At 43.5% G+C, this 22,110-nt stretch overlaps 1 protein-coding gene across 2 annotated transcripts in view; it reads left to right on the forward strand.

Moving 5' to 3' along the window:
* Window positions 1–21,869, forward strand: part of CAMK1D (calcium/calmodulin dependent protein kinase ID) — a 361,868-nt gene extending 339,999 nt beyond the window's left edge. The window contains exons 7-12 of one of the 2 annotated variants that reach the window (XR_010589338.1): window positions 1,336–1,448; window positions 3,219–3,297; window positions 11,646–11,733; window positions 12,256–12,394; window positions 15,379–15,558; window positions 17,494–18,191. Coding sequence is in view for 1 of the 2 variants with exons in the window: in XM_065552488.1 (XP_065408560.1) it covers window positions 1,336–1,448; window positions 3,219–3,297; window positions 11,646–11,733; window positions 12,256–12,394; window positions 17,494–17,615 (541 nt within the window). In the remaining variant the exon portion in view is untranslated. Of the gene's footprint in view, window positions 1–1,335; window positions 1,449–3,218; window positions 3,298–11,645; window positions 11,734–12,255; window positions 12,395–15,378; window positions 15,559–17,493 lie in introns of both variants that reach the window. The other variant, XM_065552488.1, reaches the window with a different exon arrangement.
* Window positions 21,870–22,110: the final 241 nt, after the last annotated feature.

Genomic DNA, 22,110 nt, shown 5'->3' on the forward strand with positions numbered 1-22,110 from the left:
TAAGCTCTTTGGGGCAGAGACTGTGTGGGCAAACAGTGCCTAGTGCATTGAGGGTACTACCCAAATCCAAATAATAATGATTGATAAGTACAGCTTTTCTTTAGCAGTGAGTAGAGTGAGTAAGATGGGATGGATGGGCAAGTGCCTCTGGGCAAGTGCCTCTGGGCAAGTGCCTCATAGCTAGTGCCTCTGGCACAAAAGGGAGGGCGCACCTGCACTATAGCTGGGTACATGAATGGCAGCTCGTGTAGATGTAGCCACACTAGCTCGTGTAGATGTAGCCACACTAGCTGTCCTCTAGTTAGCTTGCTAAAAATATCAGTGAGGATGCCACGGCACAGGCTTCAGCGTGGGCTGCCCACACAAATATATGCCCAGGAGGGCTGGGCAGTCTTATGCAGCCGGCACTGAAGCCTGCGCTTCCACACCCTTTTGAGTGTTTTTTGTGTGTGTGTGTGTTTTGAGTGCTGTTTTTAGCAAGCTAACTAGAGGACAGCTAGTGCGGGTGTGTCTACACGAGCTGCCACTCACACCCCTGGCTGTAATGCAGATGTACCAGAGAGTGCTCAGGGCTAGTCCTGATTCTGCCTCTACCTTGCCCCAGCCAGCAGAGCTTGTTACAGGAGCCAGGCTTCCTTTTTGCGCTCCAGAGTTCCAAGGGTAGGGCATGCCTGCCAGCCTAGGGAGCCTCTGCACTGTCACCAGATCGGAGCTGCCTGGGCCCTAAACCACTGGAAGGAAGTCGATTTAAATTGTGTGTGGACCGTTTTGGGGGCCAGAGACTTCAGAAGGGCTAAGGAAGGCTATGGAGAAAGGTCCCACTGTGATAGAGGCTGTGCCGGGGGTTCTGATCTCTCTCTGCAACATGGAGCAGCACTCCATGAAAACTTCCCTCCCTCATAGGGGCAGGGATGGATGAGGGGAACATGGCTATTGTGTCTGATCCTGTGGGTCCATTGGCCAAATGCCCCCTGAAAAGGGAGCCGGGGGTGGGGGTGGAGCACAGATGCCTCTGCAACTCTGAGGCTGTAGTAGCCGCTGTGCTGGGGTTTCCATGGAGAATTCCTGCATAAAGCCCATCTTCATTTGTGCTTTGCACAAGGGTCAGGATTGGGCCTTCAGCAATCAGGACTCTGTCTGTAGCTGCAACAAGGTACTTGTTCCTGACCAAAGAGAGCATCTATTAGAGAAGCACGTGACTCTTTTGGGAAGCTTGAATGGTGCCATGTATTTCAGTCATGATTCACGAATATGAATTCCTCTTCCTCATTTGTTACCTTCTCCCCAGAAAGCGATTAAAGTGCTTCACATCCCCTGATCTGTTTTGTTTATTAGGCTCTGTGGATATCCTCCATTTTATGATGAAAATGACTCCAAGCTCTTTGAGCAGATTCTTAAGGCGGAATATGAATTTGACTCTCCATATTGGGATGACATCTCGGACTCTGGTAAGGAGCTCATTTAATTGCAATAGCCACGTCTTGCACATTCCTTCATATTACTGATGTCTACCATGCATACTTTTCAAGGGTGAAATTTGGATCTCCATAGTATGCCTAACTCCTATTAACAAGGTCAGAGGGAACTATATGTTCAACTGAGGGCAGGATTTTAACCCAAATATTTTTTAAGCATCATGGGAAATTATTTCTTTGAGAGCCTCAAATTAAGTCCTGTCTCCACCCAGCATCAGGCATAAAGCACCCAAACTTGACTTGTAGAGAAGACCATGAAATGAGAATTAGTATTCAGCCCCAAGAAAACAACATACTTTCGTTTTTCCAGCACATCTGAATAAAATGCACATTTTCATCTGTCTCCAATAACAGAAAACAAAATAATTCAGCTTTTTTTCCTGAATGTGTATTGCTGGCCAGATTGATGAATCTGTGCAGTGTAAACAGGAAAGAAGCAAACCCAGGAAATCAATGGCTTCCAAATGAAAATGGCTAAAACAACAAGGAAAGAAAAATCCCATCAATCCCCTGGGAAGGGAGGGCATGCGGTCTAATAGTTATAGCACTAGGCTGGGAGTCAGACTTTCTGGATTGATCTGCTAGACTTGCTGTTTAACCCAGGCATGTTATTAAGGTATGTGTACACTGGAGTTGGAGGTATAATTTCCAGCTCGGACAGATGTACAGGTGCTATTTCTGATCAAATTAGCATGTTAAAAATATCAGTGCATCCGGCACGGCACAGCACAGGTGGCAGGGTGGGCTAGCCACCCAATTATGTACTGGAGTCCCAGGCCGGATTGTGCTTGGGGCAGCTAACAACTTCCTAGTACTACAAAATTTCATACTGTGTACATCTGGTGCCCAGATACCATGGTGATGGTAGAAATCCATCCAGAAGAAGATTTAGGGAATTTAGGACAACAAAGCTGAAAGTCAGTGGGACTTTTCCTGAGAAATCCCCAGAGTGCTTTTAGGAATCTCCCCCAAATAGATCAGATTAACCCCAGGAGCCTAAATCAAGCCACTTCATTCCAAGTTTGGCTTCTCAGCCAGGCACTTGGGTCACATTTTTCAGGCTGCCCCAGATACCTTTGACGTCCTCCCTTCGGTGGTCTTCTCTCCATTGAAAAGTCTCCTGAACACACACTGCTTCAAGCCCACGTGAGCTGATCACAGTCACCACCTATCTTTCTTATATTTAACAGCAGCCAAACCATTAACAGAACCACCCAGATGTGACTTGACTGAAATGAGTAATCACAGGCTCTGTAACCCTCCTTCTTCTTCTCCCCATCCACTCCCTACTTTTGGTCACCCTCACTCATGGCGTCACATTTAAAATGTAACACACAAATCCTTTGGGGCCAGTGACTGTGTCTTCTGTGAAGCCGCTAGCTTACTTCTGGGGAGGCCTATTAAATAATTATTAAATGGTTAAAATAGGAATGTGGAAACTTAAATATCTGTCTGACTTCCTTAATGCAGAGTTGGAATGCTCAGTCCGTGCGATCAAACTTGATTAATTGACTTCTGTGTCTTTATTATTATTATTGATCTTGCCTATTGGGCTAGTCTTATGAATGGCATACTTCATTTTGATGAGGGTCTTGTCTGAGTGGACGGGGGAAGGGGAAGAAAGTCATCGTGTCATACACCAGTGTCATTAAGATGAACCTTTAAATACCACTGTATGTCCTTGCTTCTCCAGGCATCAGCCCAATTGCTTTTGCTTATTTTATTTTATTTTATTTTTTACAGCTAAAGATTTTATTCGGAACTTGATGGAGAAAGACCCTAACAAAAGATATACCTGTGAGCAAGCAGCCCGGCACCCATGGTAAGCAACTAACACATGACTTCTGTTGCAATGACCTCAAGAAATGAGACTTTTCTTTAATTTGTGCGTACAGGGGGGAATGTTTGCTCCACCGTGCCGTATACTAGCCTTTGCTGAGTAACTTATTGCTGCAACCCCTGCCTTTGGCCCCTAGTTCTCCCTGCTTGTTCCATTGTATCTGAAATTAGGCTCTGAACCTGCAAAAACTTTTATCTTGCCAGCAGTCCCATTGAAATCCTTGAATAATTAGTTAATTGCTGCTCTCAGTTACTTATACTGCTGCAGTGGGGTTGCATCAGCATGAATCAATGCAGAATTTGGCCATTTTGCTAAAATTCAGGCCTAGTCTTCACTTACCGGCTGGTCCGGCGGCACGCCATCGATGTTCTGGGATCGATTTATCGCGTCTGGTTAAGACGCGATAAATCGATCCCGGATCGATCCCGGAAGTGCTCACAGTCGGCGCCGGTACTCCAGCTCGCCGAGAGGAGTACGCGGCGTCGACGGGGGGAGACTTCCGGCCGCGTCTGGACCGCGGTAAGTCCGGACTAAGGTACTTCGAATTCAGCTACATTATTAACGTAGCTGAATTTGCGTACCTTAGTCCGAAGTCCGGACTAAGTGGGGACCAGGCCTCAGATTGAAGTCAATGGGATGTGATTAAAGTTAGCCATCTGCTTACTTCTATGGCCCTCATCCAAGTAGCGTCTGAGCACCTAACAACTACTGAAAGACTTTACCTCACAACACCCTGGTGAGACAGGGAGATATCATCCACAATTCACAGGCACAGCGTAGACTAATGATATGTCTACACTGCTTTAAAAAAAGATATGTTCTTAACTGGAGTTCGCTAATCTGTGTTAAAATAGCAGTATAGACACAATTTAGCTAGCAGCTGAAGTTCAACCCAAGACTCCTCTTCAAGTGACTATGTTTCACTGCTATTTTAACTGAAGATAAGATCACAATTCTTTTGGCAGTGTAGATGTACAACTAAGTGACTTGCCCAAGATCATGCAAGAAGTCTGTAGCAGAAGCAGGAATTGAACCCACATTTCCTGAGTATTAGGCCAGTGCCCTATCCATTAGGACAGTGGTTTTCAAGAGGGGTATGTGAGCGCTTGTCAGGGCGTACATGAGAAAAATCCTGTAGTGGCAGACAACGCACTTTATTTAATCAGACTTGGCAATCTAATCATAGGTATAGTATGACCCTATCTCAGATGAGGGTATGTAGTAGACTTCATTATTTCGAAAGGGGTACGCAGCCTGAAAACCACTGCACTAGGCCATCATTCTAAGCACTCAGGGGATCAGGGTTTTCGATACAAGTCCTTTTGGGCAGGCATGTTTGTGCTGAGAGATGCTGCTTTTGGGGATTGTACAATAATGACAATAATTGCAATGGAAAGGATACTGGAATCAATGACAGTAGAAATCCTTTTCCACTTAGGAACATCACAGCTACTGAAAATATCACTGCATTCTGTGGTTTCATAAGGTTGGATGGAACACTGACCAATGTGTTTCCTCAGCACCTCAAGTTCATCCTGCATGTACCCTTAGCCATTTATAAAGTTGCTGAGCTTGAACAATAATAAGTTCAGTAGCTTGATTTACTGCAGTACTTGTCCTGTAGGGGGATTGGAGCACAGTGGGCCAAGTTCTGCACTCAGTTACATTGGACAACCCCACTGCAGCAGTGTACTTGAATGCAGGATGCAACCAAGTTACAGCACTGTCATAAAATGAACATGCAGAGATGTTAACATAACAGTCACTTGCTTCATGTATCTGCAACATGGAAATTCAAAAAATATGCTCTGATCCCTGCTCCCACTGCAGACTTGAACATGGTTCTGTAGCACACTTGTCTAGGTATCTGACTCTAAAATTGGATTTGATGTGTAATAATCTTGTAGCACAGTTTGCAAATTATGTAGCTTGGGTGCACACCACGTTATCCATTTAAAAAGCATGTTAAGTTTCAATAAGGCTTAAAAGTGGTAGCATGGAACAGATTCCTAGATTAGGATTCAGGGTGTTTGGTACCCTTCACTGAAGTTCTTTGGTTTGTCTGCATTTTGTTGTTACTTTAAATTCTGGGACAGAAGAAAAGGTAGATTGTCTCCAAGTTTTTTACAGCAGAGCACAGGAGCTGTAGCGGACTATGACCACTTGCTGATTGTCTGGGCACAATGAGCCTTGCAATACCCTGTGTTTATAAACGTGTGACTGATGCTGCTTTCATTCACATATAGGAAAATTATCCCCCACTACCTAGCAGTAGATAGTGTAATGGTATGGGATGTAACCTGATGTTCATAAATCAGTGCAATTCAAAAACATGCTTCTTGCTATGCTGGTTTCCTTGCTGATTACAATGTCCAAAAATTAGGATCATGGTTTGCTCCTCTAGTTAACTAGTGACTTGTGATGCAGGTCAATGAATTGTGAATGTATAGAAAGCAAGTGATAGTCCTGAAAACCTTGGTATAATGGCACAGAGTTATCATAACTAGAGTACCACATCAGGCAATGACTGCAGGCTCTCACAATAGCTGTGATTACAGTTAGATTGAGACTCAGTCTTTTCAATCAAAGGGGCAAAAACAAGTGGAGAAAAGAGCAATATATCTCTTTTCTAATAATAAAAAATGACATGAGACATGGAGGATGTCATGCAAATAATCTGGGAAATTGAGATTATTTGTCTTCATCCTCCCACCTACCCACTACCATAAATACATTGCATATGTAAAATATTAGCAAGATCAATGGCCGGCATCAATATGAACGAGAAATGTGGAGAAGTCAAAACATAAATCATTGCAATTCTCCTCTGTCCCATCAATAACAGTACCTATCGTCTTGGTAACCTATCGTCTTGGTAACCTATTGTCTTGGTAACAAAAAGGAAATTTGGGAAACTGTTTGTAGTTTTTGGGAAGGAAAAAAAGTGTTTTCGAATTATATCATTCTGAGCCTCAAGAAATTATACAATTGATAGAAGTGGATATTCCAAATATAGAGTAAAGAACCAGAAATGCAACTCCCAGCGGAGAATTGGGTGACCTTTTATATTTCTGAAGGACAAATTTTCCAAAACGTTATTATCCAAGATACACAAAATGTACAAATCCAAGTCTTGGCGTGGTAACATTGCTCTTGGTTGCTGGACTAAAATAAAGAAACGTGGCAAGACGAACACACAGCTGCTGACCCCTACCAATGGAGCAGGAAGATAAAAAGTGTTGTCGTTTTTTGTTTGTTTGTTTGTTTGTTTGTTTGTTTGTTTGTTTGTTTGTTTGTTTGTTTGTTTGTTTTTTGCAAGTCATTGCCAGAGGCCAGTAGAAAATCATGGACTGCTCCATAAGTTTTGCTGTTTTCCACAGAATCCAACCTTCTGTCTAAAAAAAAGTTTTTCAGTCATTTCTGTTGCAGAGATGCTGTTCTGCAAGTGTGGCTTTTCAAGGCAGTGGTTTATTTATAAGGCCCTTCCTAGCTATGTAAAGCATCGCTGAATCCAAGTGTGACAGGTTGCCCCCCTTCAAGGTGCCACCTGATGTGCTGAGATACCACTGAGCCCACCTGTTCTGCCAGCATGGGCCCCCTTTTAACCTGTCTTGCTGAGCCAAGCTCTTAAGCCTCCTCTAGCACACACAGAGGCTAGGTCTACACTACCCGCCTGAATCGGCGGGTAGAAATCGACCTCTCGGGGATCGATTTATCGCGTCCCAACGGGACGCGACAATCGATCCCCGAATCGACGCTCTTACTCCACCAGCGGAGGTGGGAGTAAGCGCCGTCGACAGAAAGCCGCAGAAGTCGATTTTGCCGCCGTCCTCACAGCAGGGTAAGTTGGCTGCGATACGTCGAATTCAGCTACGCTATTCACGTAGCTGAATTTGCGTATCTTAAATCGACTCCCCCCTGTAGTGTAGATGTACCCACAGGCAGGGCCACACCCAGCTGCAGAAAGACACTGAGATCAGCTCTGGGAAGATTCAGCTTAAAGGACTTGTCCCAGCACTCAGGTGTCCTCCTCCCTTAGAGTGCAGACCCAAAGGTATATTGTCTTGCGCTATATAGAAAGATCTACACAGCGCAAGCTCATAAAAATTCGCCCTCTTCCTCTTATTCCAGAGACAAGGTAGTTGAGGTAATATCTTTTACTGGACTAACTTCTGTTGGTGTGAGAGACAAGCGCTTGAGCTACACAGAGCTTTTCTTCGGGACCTGAAGATGACCTGTGTAGCTTGAAAGCTTGTCTCTCTCACCAACAGAACTTGGTCCAATAAAAGATATTACCTCACCCACCTTGTCTTTCTAATATCTTGAGATCAACACAACTACAACAACAACTACATACGTTAGTTATCCCAAGACTGCATCTACCCAGACATAGCTCACTTCAAAGTGTGCCTATGACTTTAACTATCACATCTTTTCAGTAAAATAATTCCCAAGGAAACAAGCAAATTGGAAAAACTAAGGGCTTGATCCTGCCAAATGTTAAATGCGTGAGTAACTTTATGTACGTGAATAGTCCCATTGAATTTGCTGAAACTATGCGGGTATGTACAGCTACTCATGTGCTTAAATGTTTGCAGGATCAGGGCCTAAGAAATTTAAATGCCTCTGCCCAATGATCCATGTGTCTGAACTGTATCTATTCCCCAGCTGCCTGCGTTTATGTGCTGCTTTGCTGTTTATAATCAAATGGCCTTGGCAGGAAGACAGTATGTTTAAACTCAGAGTTGGCAGAAAAAGGAGGCTAATAATTACAATGAAGTATTGCAAAAGAAAAAGTGCAATATATAAGCCCTGTTGGTAGCAATGATTACATCCTAAACTGCATAATCTGCACATTTACACAGTCTTCTCCAGCTTAGTCTACAGGTGATTTATACTCTCTTTTGCCAGGGTTATCGTTTACGATTTGTTGCAAAAGTGAATATACGGTTTCATCAGTCCATTGTGACTTTTCAGAAAATGACATGGAAAACTAGAGTAACAAAAGAAGCGGTGTGATTTGTTGCCGCTTGATACATTTTAATATTTTCTGTGCTAGTATTAATGATCGCAGTTATGTTTATTAAATATATTATTGCAGTGTTGTTGTAGCTGTGTCGGTCCCAGGAGATCAGAGAAATAAGGTGGGTGAGTAATATCTTCGATTGGACCAACTTCTGTTGATGAAAGAGACAAGCTTTCAGGCTCCACAGACCTGAAGAACTCTGTGGAGATTGAAAGCTTGTCTTTTTCACGGTCCAGTAAGAGATATTACCTCAACTACCTTGTCTGTATTAAGTATGTTGCTAGGGCAGAATTCAGATCCTACTCTAGTCTAAGGCACATAGACACATAGCTAAGAGTGAAGTGATTAAAAGCAAGAGGTAGAAACGCAAAGGTCTGATTTTTCCATCAGGATACACAGAGCTGTGATTGAAATCCATGAGAGGTCGGTAGTTCATGAACTGGCCCTAACTCAGCCTCCATCAGTTAGGTTGGAGGGAAAGGAACCAGATCACTTACATGCTCCCTAGGAGCATAGATGCTGGAACTAGGGGGGCTTGGGGGGCTGCCGCTCCCCCTGGCTTGAAATGGTTTCCATTATATACATGTTTACAGTTTGGTTCAGTGGTGCTTAGCACCCCCATTAGAAACTTTGTTCCAGCACCGCTGCCTAGGAGAGGAAGGATGGTCCAGTGGTTATGGGGCTGGGCTGGGACTCGAAAGACCTGCATTTAATTCCTTGCTCTGCCACAGACTTCCTTGGTGACCTTAGACTGTCTTCCTCACCTCACGGTCTGTAAAATGAGGATAACAGCACTTCCCTCTCTTACAAGGGTGCTGTGAGGATAAATCCAGTCAAGACTGTGAGGCACTCAGATACTTGATTTCCCCCTGTCCATGCAGAAGCGTGTTGTCCTGCTATTGCCTGGGCCCCTGCAAATTATAATAGTCCCACTAAGTGTATTTTGTGTGCTGAACGCACTAGTCAGATAATAACTCCCATCCAGAGGAGGAAGATCGTTTACAAAGAGCTCTGTTTTCAGATTTCAGAGTAGCAGCCGTGTTAGGGTGCCACAAGTACTCCTGTTCTGTTTTCAGAAAGTGTTGTTTGAAGTGTAAAACGGCTCCCTGAAGGAACCAGGGATGCGTACAACAGGAAATCAAACCCCTCTCTGGCTCATCCCTGCACGCTATTTATTTTGGACTATCTCTGATACTGTATGCATGTGTGTGTGTTTGTATATGTGTATATAAAATCAGAACTGTTATGTTCCTCCAGCGTTATCCATCACAGCTAACTCCACGTTTCCTGTCATCATACTCCCGAGTATTTCCAAGCAGTATTTGGCCCGTAGAAAGTTTGAATTGGCTGCCTTCGATAAGCATGAGGGTTCTGAAGATAATACTAGATGAAAGATTCTGACTGCCCTTGTGGGCAGGGAGGGACAGGCTGAAAGAAATATGTGCTTGCGGTATTTTACTGTAGAATCATCCAAAAGGGAGTGTACTGTTTTTGTCTGTCTTGAACAGCTTTAAAGCTCAGTAATGCTATGTCTAGATAGATAGTAAAGGTAGAACTGAGCCCAGATAGATGGATAAAATAAATCAGGTTAGATCAAATAAAATTTGATAAATACATTTAATTTATTTTGCAACTTTAGGGCTAGATTCTATTATGTTTACTCGAGATGAACAATCCCAGTAGCTTCCGGGGAACTACTTGTGGAGGAAGGTGCTACTTGTTATGGCAATAACAACCTGGCCATTATTATAACAGCCCTTCTGGCTTGATGGGCCAGATTCACCCCATGTGTAATTCCACTGAGGTAACTGAGTTTACAGGAGGGATGAATTTGTCCCTTTGTGCAAATGAATTATTGATGCAAGAACTGGAAATGTTTAAGGCTGTGTCTTGTGGAGATTGAGCTATCTCAGACAGTCCACGTTTCTTTGCTAAGAGACTCCATGTATCTGCTTTACTGAGTGCAAACTTACATTAGTTATGATGACCAACTCCATACATTTCAGTGTGGCAGGAAAATCTCCAGTGCAAACAGAATTCAGGCAGGCTGGAGTTCCTTTGGAAATTGCCGCGTGTTTGGAGGATAAAATATTGATGTTAAAACTTTAGAAATCACATAAAAGAAAAAACGGGTGTTTTTACCCAGATCTGTAATCGTACTAGGAAGCAGCCACACACCAACAAAATAAAATGGAAGCAACATTGGGTGTGCTAGCAGAGACAAAATTATAGGTGGTCTTTTAATCACCATGTTGTCTAATCCTGCTTAGATCAAGTCTACATTACAGAGTGGTCAAAATGCCAGTGTCCGTCGGTGCTTTGTTACACTGATGGTCCCATCAGTGCTATCAGTACTGGTCTAAGCCATTGGTAACGACAGTGGGAAGTTGGAGACAAAAAACCCTAGAATAGATGATACCATAATTTCAATACATGAACAATCATGCTTACACTGACCACTTCTGGTCACCTTTATAAATGATCAAAGGGTTGGAAAACGTGCCTCATAGTGATAGTCGGAAGGAGCTCGATTTATTTAGCTTAACAGAAGGTTAAGAGGTGACTTGATCACAGTTTGTAAGTACCTATATGGGGAACCGAAATCTGATAACAGAGGGTTATTCTATCTAGCAGACTTAGGCTAGGTCTACACTACGGGGGGGGGGCGACCTAAGATACGCAACTTCAGCTACGTGAACAGCGTAGCTGAAGTTGCGTATTTTAGGTCGACTTACCTGGCTGTGAGGACGGCGGCGAGTCGACCGCTGCCGCGCCGCCGTCGACTCCGCTTCCGCCTCTTGCCACGGTGGATTTCCGGAGTCGACGGCAGAGCCATCGGGGATCGATTTTATCGCGTCTTCACTAGACGCGATAAGTCGATCCCCAATAAATCGATTGCTACCCGCCGTTCCGACGGGTAGTGAAGACGTGCCCAAAGATATAACAACATACAGTGGCTAGAAGTTGAAACTAGATCAATTCAAACTGGAAATAAGATGCACATTTTTCACAGTCAATGTGATTACCCATGGGAGCAACTTGCCAAGGGTTTTGGTGGATTCTCCATCACTGGTATGTTTTCAATCAAGATTGGATCTTTTCCCTAAAAGACCGCTCTAATTCAAATGGGAACTATTTCCGAGGTGTTCTGTGGCATGTGCTATACAGGAGGTCCGATAAGATGATCACTGTGCTGCCTTCTGGCCTTAGAACCTTTGAGACCGTGAGTTCTAAAGCGAGGGGTGTCAAAGACGGGTATTTTAGAGCAAAGCATCTGTAAAAAGATCTTGTTTTTCTGTTTCAGGATCGCAGGGGACACCGCCCTCAGCAAAAATATCCATGAGTCTGTCAGTGCTCAGATCCGAAAGAACTTTGCAAAAAGCAAATGGAGAGTAAGTGCCACATTCTCAGGGGGTTACGCTGCAAGCCAGGAACACTGACCTGTTTTCTAAAGCAGGTGCAACCTTCCTGTACACTGAATTGTGTGACAGTCTTTTAAAGGGATGATGCAATATCTTACTTGTGGCTCAGAATTGTAGATAGACTAGTACTACTTATATCAGTAAGCTACAGCTGCTGTACTGGGGATTGAACCAGGAACCCCTAGACACAAACATGTGAGTTGCTATAGGTTGAGCTAAAGAGTCAAGGCCCTGCCGCGGCTGCTAGAACAGATTCCTGTCTTCTGCAGGTTGGGCTCAGAGAGAGCGTGAGAGACAGCAGCGTTTACCTAAGCGCTACTCACTGGAAGTAAGAGTTACAGAATCAAGGCTTAAGAAAGGCACTTTTTTTTTCTCTGTATCTAGTTTACAAAAGAGTAACTCCCTAAAGTTGTTATTTTTAAATCCATATCTGACAATTCTGAAAGAAAAGAATAAATTCACAACCAAGTGGGGTTTTTTCTCTCTTTCCAGCAAGCATTTAATGCCACAGCAGTTGTGAGACATATGAGAAAGTTACATCTTGGCAGCAGTTTGGACAGTTCAAATGCAAGCGTGGCAAGCACCCTCAGCCTGGCCAATCCACTTCCCGATGGAACAACCAGGAAAGATTGTAAGTACATGACAACATAGCAAGGCTGCTGCCAACTCCTAGCAGGGTACCGGTGATCAATCAGTAGTCACCCTCTGTTGCTCTCTCCTGCAATGTGTGACAGCTTTGACAGCAACCTGGATCAAAGCTCGTATCACTCTACTTTCCTCCCACTGTGTCAGCCTAACAAATTTGACCCTACGGTATTTTCATTTTCCCAAGGAGAAAAAAACTATTTTCTGATTGGCTGTAATATTTACCCCTTGGCTGAGACACCAGAATCAGTGGGGCAAATCGGCTCTGATGTAGGTGGACACTAATCACTTTTATTTTAGTAGCAGTCGTACCCTCTTACACTAAGACCAGATTTGGCCCAGTGTCTTGATTGTTATACATCAGGACTGATATTTCAAAGCTGCCTAAGGCAGGGGTAGGCAACGTATGGCACGTGTGCCAAAGGCAGCACGCGAGCTGATTTTCAGTGGCACTCAGACAGCCTGGTCCTGGCCACCGGTCCGGGGGGGCTCTGCATTTTAATTTAATTTTAAATGAAGCTTCTTAAACATTTTAAAAACCTTATTTACTTTGCACACAATAGTTTAGTTCTATATTATAGACTTATAGAAAGAGACCTTCTAAAAACATAAAAATGTATTACTGGCACACGAAACCTTAAATAAATGAAGACTTGGCACACCACTTCTGAAAGGTTGCCGACCCCTGGCCTAAGGGATTTGAACACCTGCCCTATATATTTTTCTGAATGTCAGGGAAGGGTGAGGTGGCAGCAACAGGGATCATTTGGGAGACCGCAGGGTTTCCTTCACAATGAAGTTCATTTTATCCCTATCCTTTGAGCATTGATTTACTCTTCCCTGCTCTCTCTCTCTTTTGAGGTTTTTACATCACAAAAAGCCAATTAAAATGGGAGATATAAACTTAGCCATTAGATCAGGTCCTGTTATATGGAGATTTAAGATGTGCAACTGAATAGGCTAATGGCTTATTAGACTGCCCGTTACTTCTCAGTTTCAGTGGTGGTTTAATTGGCTCTTTCTACAGCAGCATACCACAGTGTTTGATTCATTGTACTATGGTGCATATAGAACTGTATGTTTAGTCCTTAATCACCCTACGCATTGGGCCAGATTTTGGCTGACCCTGCTTTCTCCCCTTCGCACCCCTGCCCACCACCGTGCACCCCTTTGCAAAGTCCTGCCCCACTCCGTTCCTGAATGCCAGGAAGTACACAGGGACTCAGTTAAAAGACGTGACAGCCCCCGTTCTGGCGTGCGCACCCTCCAGCACCTTGGAAACACTCCGGCTGCATCAGCCAGAACGCCTGCAAGGACTACAACTGCTGCCAAACCCCTCTGCTTCCTCCCACCCAACTCAAGCAATGTCAGCCAAAACAGAGCCCTTTCCATTTGCATGTCAGGCACCGTAGAGATTCATACAGATAATCTTCATTGGTGGAAATATATCACACTAAAACCTTTTTGCCTGGAATACACCATTCTAGCCCAGTTCCACATGCTCCAGCAACTTACAGGAAAGCACTACTTTTCTCCCAGGTGGTCTTCTTAAATCACCCAACTGTCACCCGCATATGAATAATATGATGCCTCTTATCTACAAATCACTTCTACTGTGGAGCTAAAACATTCTCACCATGGTAGACTGCAGCAGAGAGCCTGCTGCATGAAGATCTGAGGTTTCATTTTGAATTTGAGGACAGTACACAAATGCGGGACGTCAGTTAGACCCAGAGAATCTGATTGCTGATTTCACTGTTAACTGTAGATAATGGAAGATTAAACTGTCACTGCTTCTGACCTCAAACGGGTTTTGATTATTATAATGAGGAAATCACTGTTTACAAGGGGTGGTGAAGGGGAGGATGAGAACAAGAACAAAATCCACTTATAGCTGTTACAAATGCTAAGATAGCCCAGTACAATATCTGGCAGTGGAATGTTGCAGAATGATGGATTAAGCAGCCAAGGACATTAAGAGTGGACCAGACATGCTGAGCTGGGTATGTTTGTATGTCACCTGGAATTTAAGGCAGAAAAGAACGGCAAGATTCCCTAGCATCCCAAACTGAACACAATGAGAGATCTTACTAGTGAATACGCAGTAAATTAAAGAGAACAGTTAGGGGGAATGCAGCAAGTAGTGGTAGAATCCCAAAGGAACTGCAAATACAACTCATGAAAATAAGGGAAAGTTTATACATCCAATACAATCTGCAGATCAGCTGGGTCCTGGGAAAAAGGAATATCTCTGAAGAGCTCTTTCCTGCCTCCTTCTTCCTCATTAGTTTCATTTGGGAAAGAATTTCTTACATGGGAAAAGTACTGCACAGCTGCAGATAGATGTAGTAGGTCAAGTGACGTGCCCATGGTCCCACACTAAGTGAGTGACTAAAGAAAACCCAGGTTCTTCCTGCTTCACAGATATGGGGCTTCATTCCCCTTTCACTTTCCCTCACATGGATCAGGAATAACTTCACTCAGGTGAATGGCTTTTACTCTATACAACAAGAGGAGCATGCGAGCTATTCACTGCAACCAACCTTTAGTTCATTGCCAGCCAGTGTAACAGGTTAGTCTCACTTCAACCCACTGACCAGTCTTGTTTCAAACAGTGCCTCCAAAGTGCCTCTCAAGTAGTGCCTCCAAAGTCAGCTCTCTGTTGGGATTTGGGGGAAAACCGTGCTAGCTGTACAGGTTCTGTCACGCCGTGGCCATCACTTTCATGGGGGAGGGATAGCTCAGTGGTTTGAGCATTGGCCTGCTAAACCCAGGGTTGTGAGTTCAATCCTTGAGGGGGCCACTTGGGAATCTGGGGCAAAATCAGTACTTGGTCCTGCTAGTGAAGGCAGGGGGCTGGACTTGATGACCTTTCAAGGTCCCTTCCAGTTCTAGGAGATGGGATATCTCCATTATTATTTTTTTTTTTTAAATTCATCTTCACATTTTTCAAACTTAATTTTATTTTAGAGAACGTCAGCTAGAGGGGGAGGGGAAGAAAAGAAACGGGGCCCAGAGTTCTACAGATGCTGCCCTTCAGCATCAAGAGATGCTTATTAACAATTATACAACAATGAAGCCAATTATGCGGCTGCGTTATTGGAATGTATCTTATTATTCAGACGGCAGTGCTCGACGTAACAAGCAGCTGTGACTGAATGGCGAGCTACATAAAGCAATTGCTGTCAGTGCTAAGATTTTTAATACTGATTAATACCATTAATAGTAAATGTTATGCTGTCACAAAATATATTGGCCCTCTGCACATGGATATTTGTGCTGTAATAATTTCAACACTGATGAAGCGCAGCCGGGGCGACAATAGTCTGAGACTAGATTTTCCAGGGTACATTCTAATTCTCTCCTACTTGTGTGAGGACATGAGGCTAACTCAGCGGTGCTGAATTAGGATGGTATAAATTACATGTCGGTAAAGGAGGTGTGAATCTAAATAAGTAAATTAGACCCTGCCCAGGATATGGGCCAGACTCTTAGCCCTGTCTGGCTGCTTTATGCTGCTCAAGCAGTGTAGAGCTTCCATAAAGCCAGGATCTCTGGGGATTCCCTCTTGTGTCGGGGGAAACGTATGGGATTACAGTGCACAGTCAGAATAGCAGGTCTCCACGGTGCTGGAAAAGGGGATGTGGCTGGGATATCTTTACACCCAAGCGATCCCCAGATGCTGGAATGTCCTTTTGGCTAGGGGGCACCTGAGCAAAACTTGTAGCAGGCTTCAGGCTGTTTATACTGGGGGTCGGTCTCAGGATGGAGGGAATGTAAATGTGACTTTAAACCACGTCAATTGACCCACCCTCTGGTCCTTGAGCAGATGAGAGAATCTGACCCTAATGCTCTTAACTGTGATTTTGTATCTGGTTAGGGCACAGTCACCTTAGCTGCTTACCGTTCAGCAGCCTTTCTAACACCACAGCTAGTTTGTGCATCTGTATCTCATGCTGCCTAACTATGGTTGTACTGGTGCCCACAGGGAAAATCTGGGCAGGTATCCCAGTGCCTTAGCAGAGGATAGACTAGAGCATCAGTGGACATGCACAGAGAGTACCATCAGCAGCATGTGGTGCAATGCACTCTGGGAGTTTCTGACAGACAGAAAACAGGATGGGAAGAGAGGACTGGCTAAACCAATTACACAAACATACTTAGGGCATCCTGTTTGCATTGCAAAAATCCTGTGTGCTGAACCAGTACCAGGAAAACTGCTGTGCGGCAGCCCAGGCCTCTGACAGCGGGAACACATTGTTAGTTACCGTCATCACTAACAGAGTTTCACCATGTGATGTGCAGTCATGAACCACGTACAGAGCCAACCTTGGCCGTTTCTGGGTACAAAATCTGTTTGAAGTTGAAGTGCATATTAGAATCAGTCAGAAAATAGGGGGTCGGGTTTGTGGAAATTTTTGACAAAATTTGTTGTTCTTTGTTTTCATTGTAATTTTCTGTAGAGTTTTCTGACTTTTGGTTGAAATATCAAAAACCAAAATATTTCATTTTTCAGGCAAAATATTTGGGCTTTCAACTGAAACATTTTGGGGTTTGGGTGTTCATTTTTTTTGACCGAATATTGAGGTTTTTGTGGAAAGCAGACACTTTTCACAAAAAATGTATCCAAAAAAACAATTTTCAATCCAAAAAACAGTTTCAGGAGAACAGTTTTGACCATCCCTAGTGCAGATGTCTGTGTAAATCTGGGGGATTAGTACAATTCTGGAGGGCTTTTTAAAATCAGAAAACTCTTTATTATAAAAGATACGAGTCGCCAATTAAAAAATATAGCACCATTGTAACTAAATGGGTACCGTAATTGGGCATGTTCTCTTCATGATCCATGCATGAAACTCCTATTGATATTGATGGGAGAAACTGCACATGGAACAGTGGGGAGAATATGGCCCCAATGAATCCACAGCTGCTACTTCATCGCAGCAGGAAAAATGGGAAAACCATGCTGGTTATCCTTCCAGTGACTATTTCCTCTCCACTTTATAGAATGACCCTGGTCATTTCTGGCTCAGCAAATCAGCATTCTAACAGTTTGCTCATCTGTTTTTCTGGCTTTCCTTTTAGGTATGTCCCCATCTGCTCTCTGTAGTTTTGCTTCATCTGCTTCTTCGGGTATTTCTGCAGTAGGAGGAGAACGGAGACCCAGGCCAACCACAGTAACAACAGTGCACACGGGGAGCAAGTGATCAGCAGAGGAGGATAGAGACGGGAAAGCCATCATATTGAGCGTACCTACTCCGAGTGATTTCATCCTGCATTGTGCACTCGGCGAAGGACTAGAAGAGAGAAGATTTTTTATGGCCATATTTTATACTGCAATTCTGAAATGTTTCATTTAGCACAAACTGCAATGACTCCAGGGGGAACGGATTTAACAGTCTCTGGTGCTGTATATATGAGTCTAGCAATGTTCTAACTAACAGACGCGCATTCTTTTTCCCGGTGATTTACTCTCTTCTCCGTGTAGGTAACAGTATATGTTGTATTTTTTTCCATTAACTAAAAAGGTCTCGGCTGGATTATTTAAATAGAGATAATTTTTGAGAAATAGACTTTTTTTTTTCTTTTAGCAAGTACTTCCAGTTGCATCCCTCCTTCCAGTTTGCTGAGGGATAGGTTACTTCTGTCGGTAGAGATTTGCATTGACCTTCCAAAACGGGAGGGTTTCAAAGGCATGCATGCCGTTTTTAATTCCTAAAATTGGACTGTACACCTGTCTGGATCTAGCAGTGCCATTACATTAAAACAATCTGCTTTCCCTCTCTTCCTCCTTCTTGCAAACAATGGTGAGAGTTGATGGAAAATAACCCATCAGGACGTGCTGTGAACCTGCAACATTCATTGACTTTGACGGGAGTGGCCCTTAGTTCAGCAAGCATGTGGAAAATGATTTAATGCTTCATCCTGCAGCTCTTATTCCTTGGTTAAACCCTTTGTGGTCCATCAGTGCGGCCACATAACTAGGAGTCAGGAGAGCCTGGGTTCTATTCCCATGTCTGCCCCTACCTTGTTGCTTGAGCTTTGGGCAAGTCACTGCCCAAGGTCAAAAACTTCAAATGTGGCCTCTGATTTTGAGTACCTCCAGTTTGGGGCCTGCTAATTGAGAGCTGGTGAGCACTGCAACCCACTGACCTCACCTGAAGTTATTGGTGGCTCAGAGCTAGGCCCCAAGTGCCCCAAGCCGGGCACCAAAAATCAGAAAGCATTACTGAAAGTTTTGGCCTTTTAAAAAAAAATGCCGTGCCTCAGTTTCCCCATCTGTAAAGTGGTGATAATGCTACACACTGCAATGTGGACACAGCCTGCCTTTCATTGTGGTGTATAAGCTACCTGTGCCCTATACGCCACCGCAAGCATAGAAAAGGCAAAAAACGGGCACTGTCACTGCTTTATCATAAATGTTTTAAATATCCTGGAACAGAAGAGAAGGCAGTGTTCAGAGATCACCGCACTTACAAACCTTGTGAGACGTGACCAGATCTCTACAAGTCATTCCCAGCTTTGATTTTTCTGCTAGGAGGAGAAAAGGTAGAAGGGGAGTTGATGAGACTCAGGCACATTTAAGCTATTACTAGCGCCCTACACCCCAAATACAGCCATCTCCACAGAGAGGCAGGAATCATTTTTCCTTAAACGATTCTGTTGCCACATCCACGTCAGTTATTGTCTGTAAAGAATTAGATGAACCAGTCACAGACACATCTGAATGTATACGGCCGTAGTGAACATGCTACGAAAAGCCATGACATTTACTTTTCATTGAGATGTCAAAGATGTAAGGTGAAATCCTGCCCCTATTGAAGTCAGTGGGAGTTTGGCCATTAGCTTCAGAGGAGTCAGGATTTCAAGAAAACCAGGTGGTACATAGTGCTAGCTCTTTACAAAGATGTCATTGCACTAGCCGCTCATAAAGATATTACATATAATAGATCTCGGTTGAGTCAGTATTAATCTGTGCACCATTTTCAGTCTGGAGATTTGGAGTATGATTTAACCAGTTTCCCCCAGAGGTTCCCAACAACCCCATATCATATTGTGCCTAGCACAGACATTCAAACTATAATGATTTAATGTGAACTCCATAAAACACTCGTGTGCATCTGACTTTCCACTGTGGATATCTGACACTCCACTATATCACCTTGTAAAACCTCAGAGATGCAGCCAATCTCTGACATAATGGGCCAGATCCCCAGCCAATGTCAAGTGGCGTCATTCCATTGAAGTCAGTCGAACTACTCCGATTTTCACCAGCCGAGGATCTGGACCAACATGTGACAGTGACATACCAGAGCACTGATATGCATGCTCGGTTTTTAATAGAGGAATTGCTCTTCAAAGAGGTTATTTGGCTCCATTCTCAAAGCAAAATCAAAAAGCCACAGCCATTAATTTCTAAGAAACACGTTCAAATGCCTGATACTGGTCTCATTGAAGTCAGCGGTAAAATTCCCGTTGGCTTCAGTGATGCAGAATTCTGCCCCAGATTTGGTAGACAGGAACAGCAGTCAATGCTGGGGGACCTTGTTGAGCTGAGCCCCTCTTATCCAAAATCCTACATTATCTAAAACTGGAGTGTGCCCCCTGACATACAGTGTTTTTCATTTAGGGCCTTATTCATATTCATACTAAGGTCTCTTGCCATCTCTCTGGCAGTGTAAATGGGGCTTAAAGTGGCTGTTAATGCAATTTATGCCACTATAAGACCTATTTATGCTGCCGGACTGGTGTAAAGGGACCTTCATTTAAGTCATAATAAGGCCCTAAAAGCCTTAACTTATCTCAGAACTTCATCTTCCAAATAAATTCAGTTGGCCCAATAAATTCTGATCTCAGTTGCACCCGTGTAAATATGAAGTAACTTGATTTTGAGTCAGTGGATTTACACCACATTTACACTGGTTTAACCCAGAATTTGGCCGATGGCGCTTTCCTGAATATGCTGCTGCATATAAAGTGAAGCTCAAGCAGCCCCTGTTTGCATTCTCTTCTAACATCAGACTGAAGTTTCTGATTTTGATTTAATTGCTTATAACAATAATCAGAATATGGCCCAGTTCAAATCTGTCTTGCAAAAATAAATGTTTTCCTTCTGCAAAATAAAGAGGAGTGCCATACAGAAAGGCGAGTCCATTGCAAGAGCGCACTCCTTCAATTGATGTTTGGTTAATTTTCTGCCACAGTCCAGTATGTCTACAATGCCTCCATGCTGGATGCGAATAGTGTCACATTTAGCTGTGGCTTTACAATAGTTTCCATTTCATTCTAGACTGGAAATTAGATTTGTCTTAATGTTGCTGGTATTCCACAAGAATTGGATCATTTTATTATCGCTCTATTCGGATTAGTACCTTAAGAAAAGGATCAGAAGAAGTTAAAAGTAAAACGTTTCTTTCTGCCAGAAGTCGAGGAGATGGAAAGCTTTTGTTTCTCAAGAACTGTGGCTGAGGATCTGACAGGTATTTGTGGGGAGGAGAAAGCGGAGATTTTTACTGTCATTGATTCACTATGGATCTATCCCTCTTCAGAGCCAAATCTTTTCAACTTACACCCCCGCACGTCTAGCGACAGGTGTAACTCGGCAGACTACACCCCAGCCTGGCCTGCCAGTTGAGTTCTAAACCAGTGTTATGAATGAGTGTAAAAACGAACAGTATGTAACCAGTGCAGGTGGGTGTGAGGTATCATAAGAAAGCACAGCTGGTTATTTTCCAAGGGGCCATCTCATCAAACCATTAGTGGTTCACTCATTGCATGTGGTCTCCATCTCGGAGACTTGCCCCTGAGTGAGTTATGCTCCTCTTAGCTTTATTTGTTTAAATGGCACCACTGTGATTTGTTAACTTTTTTTTTCCTGGACTCCCTCCTTCTGGTCTTTGCTTGCAGCCTCGATTGTTCAATTGTTACCTCCAGAGTCACAGTTCTCATCTGTGACACCAACACCAATGTTCTTGTCAGGAAAACATAAAACTAACCCAGCTAGCACCAGTCGCCTGCAGGAGACTGGCGACTGTAGGCTGCCTGGGAACTTCCTGAGATTGAATGTCAGTTCTGCAGTGTCAATGCCACACACTGCTGATTTTGCGGTTGACTTTTTATTCCTAAAGCAGCCTAGATTTCCCACTGGATCACCTTCTGAAAGACAAACTGGATATTGACCCTGCAGCACAGCTAGTGAGGAGGCAGGTGAATGGGAAAATACTGTCTGTGGCAAAATGAAACTCACCCTCCCCGATTATGCTTTAGTTATTTCTGGGCAGGTAATGTCTCTTCTGCATTGGTCACTATCATGCAGGTGCCATCAAACTAGTTGGTTCAGAAAAGCTTTATTATTTCACCTTCTTCTAGTTTGTCTGTTAGTATAGTGGACTGAAATTTAAAAAAAAACAATAGTAGACACTGATTCGCTGCTGATAAGGATTAAATGATCATGTAATGTGTATTCCGTGGGGAAAATGATTTTTAGGTGGTTCTGAAAACAGAAATTAAATGGGGACTTTTAACATTGAAGTCAGCTTGAAAAAAGAGGAGGGATATCCTCTGATCCATGTATTTCCTGGGTTTGCTTTGCTATTGTTGACAACAGTTGTATCTATAACCAGTTTCTCTCCTTCACAGCCCTGGTTTATTTTCCCCCTTTTCTTCCTGATCCTTCAGTGACAGCAGAATCCCATGTTTATG

Source organism: Chrysemys picta, chromosome 1 (assembly GCF_011386835.1).
Source record: "Chrysemys picta bellii isolate R12L10 chromosome 1, ASM1138683v2, whole genome shotgun sequence".
NCBI lineage: Eukaryota > Metazoa > Chordata > Testudines > Emydidae > Chrysemys > Chrysemys picta.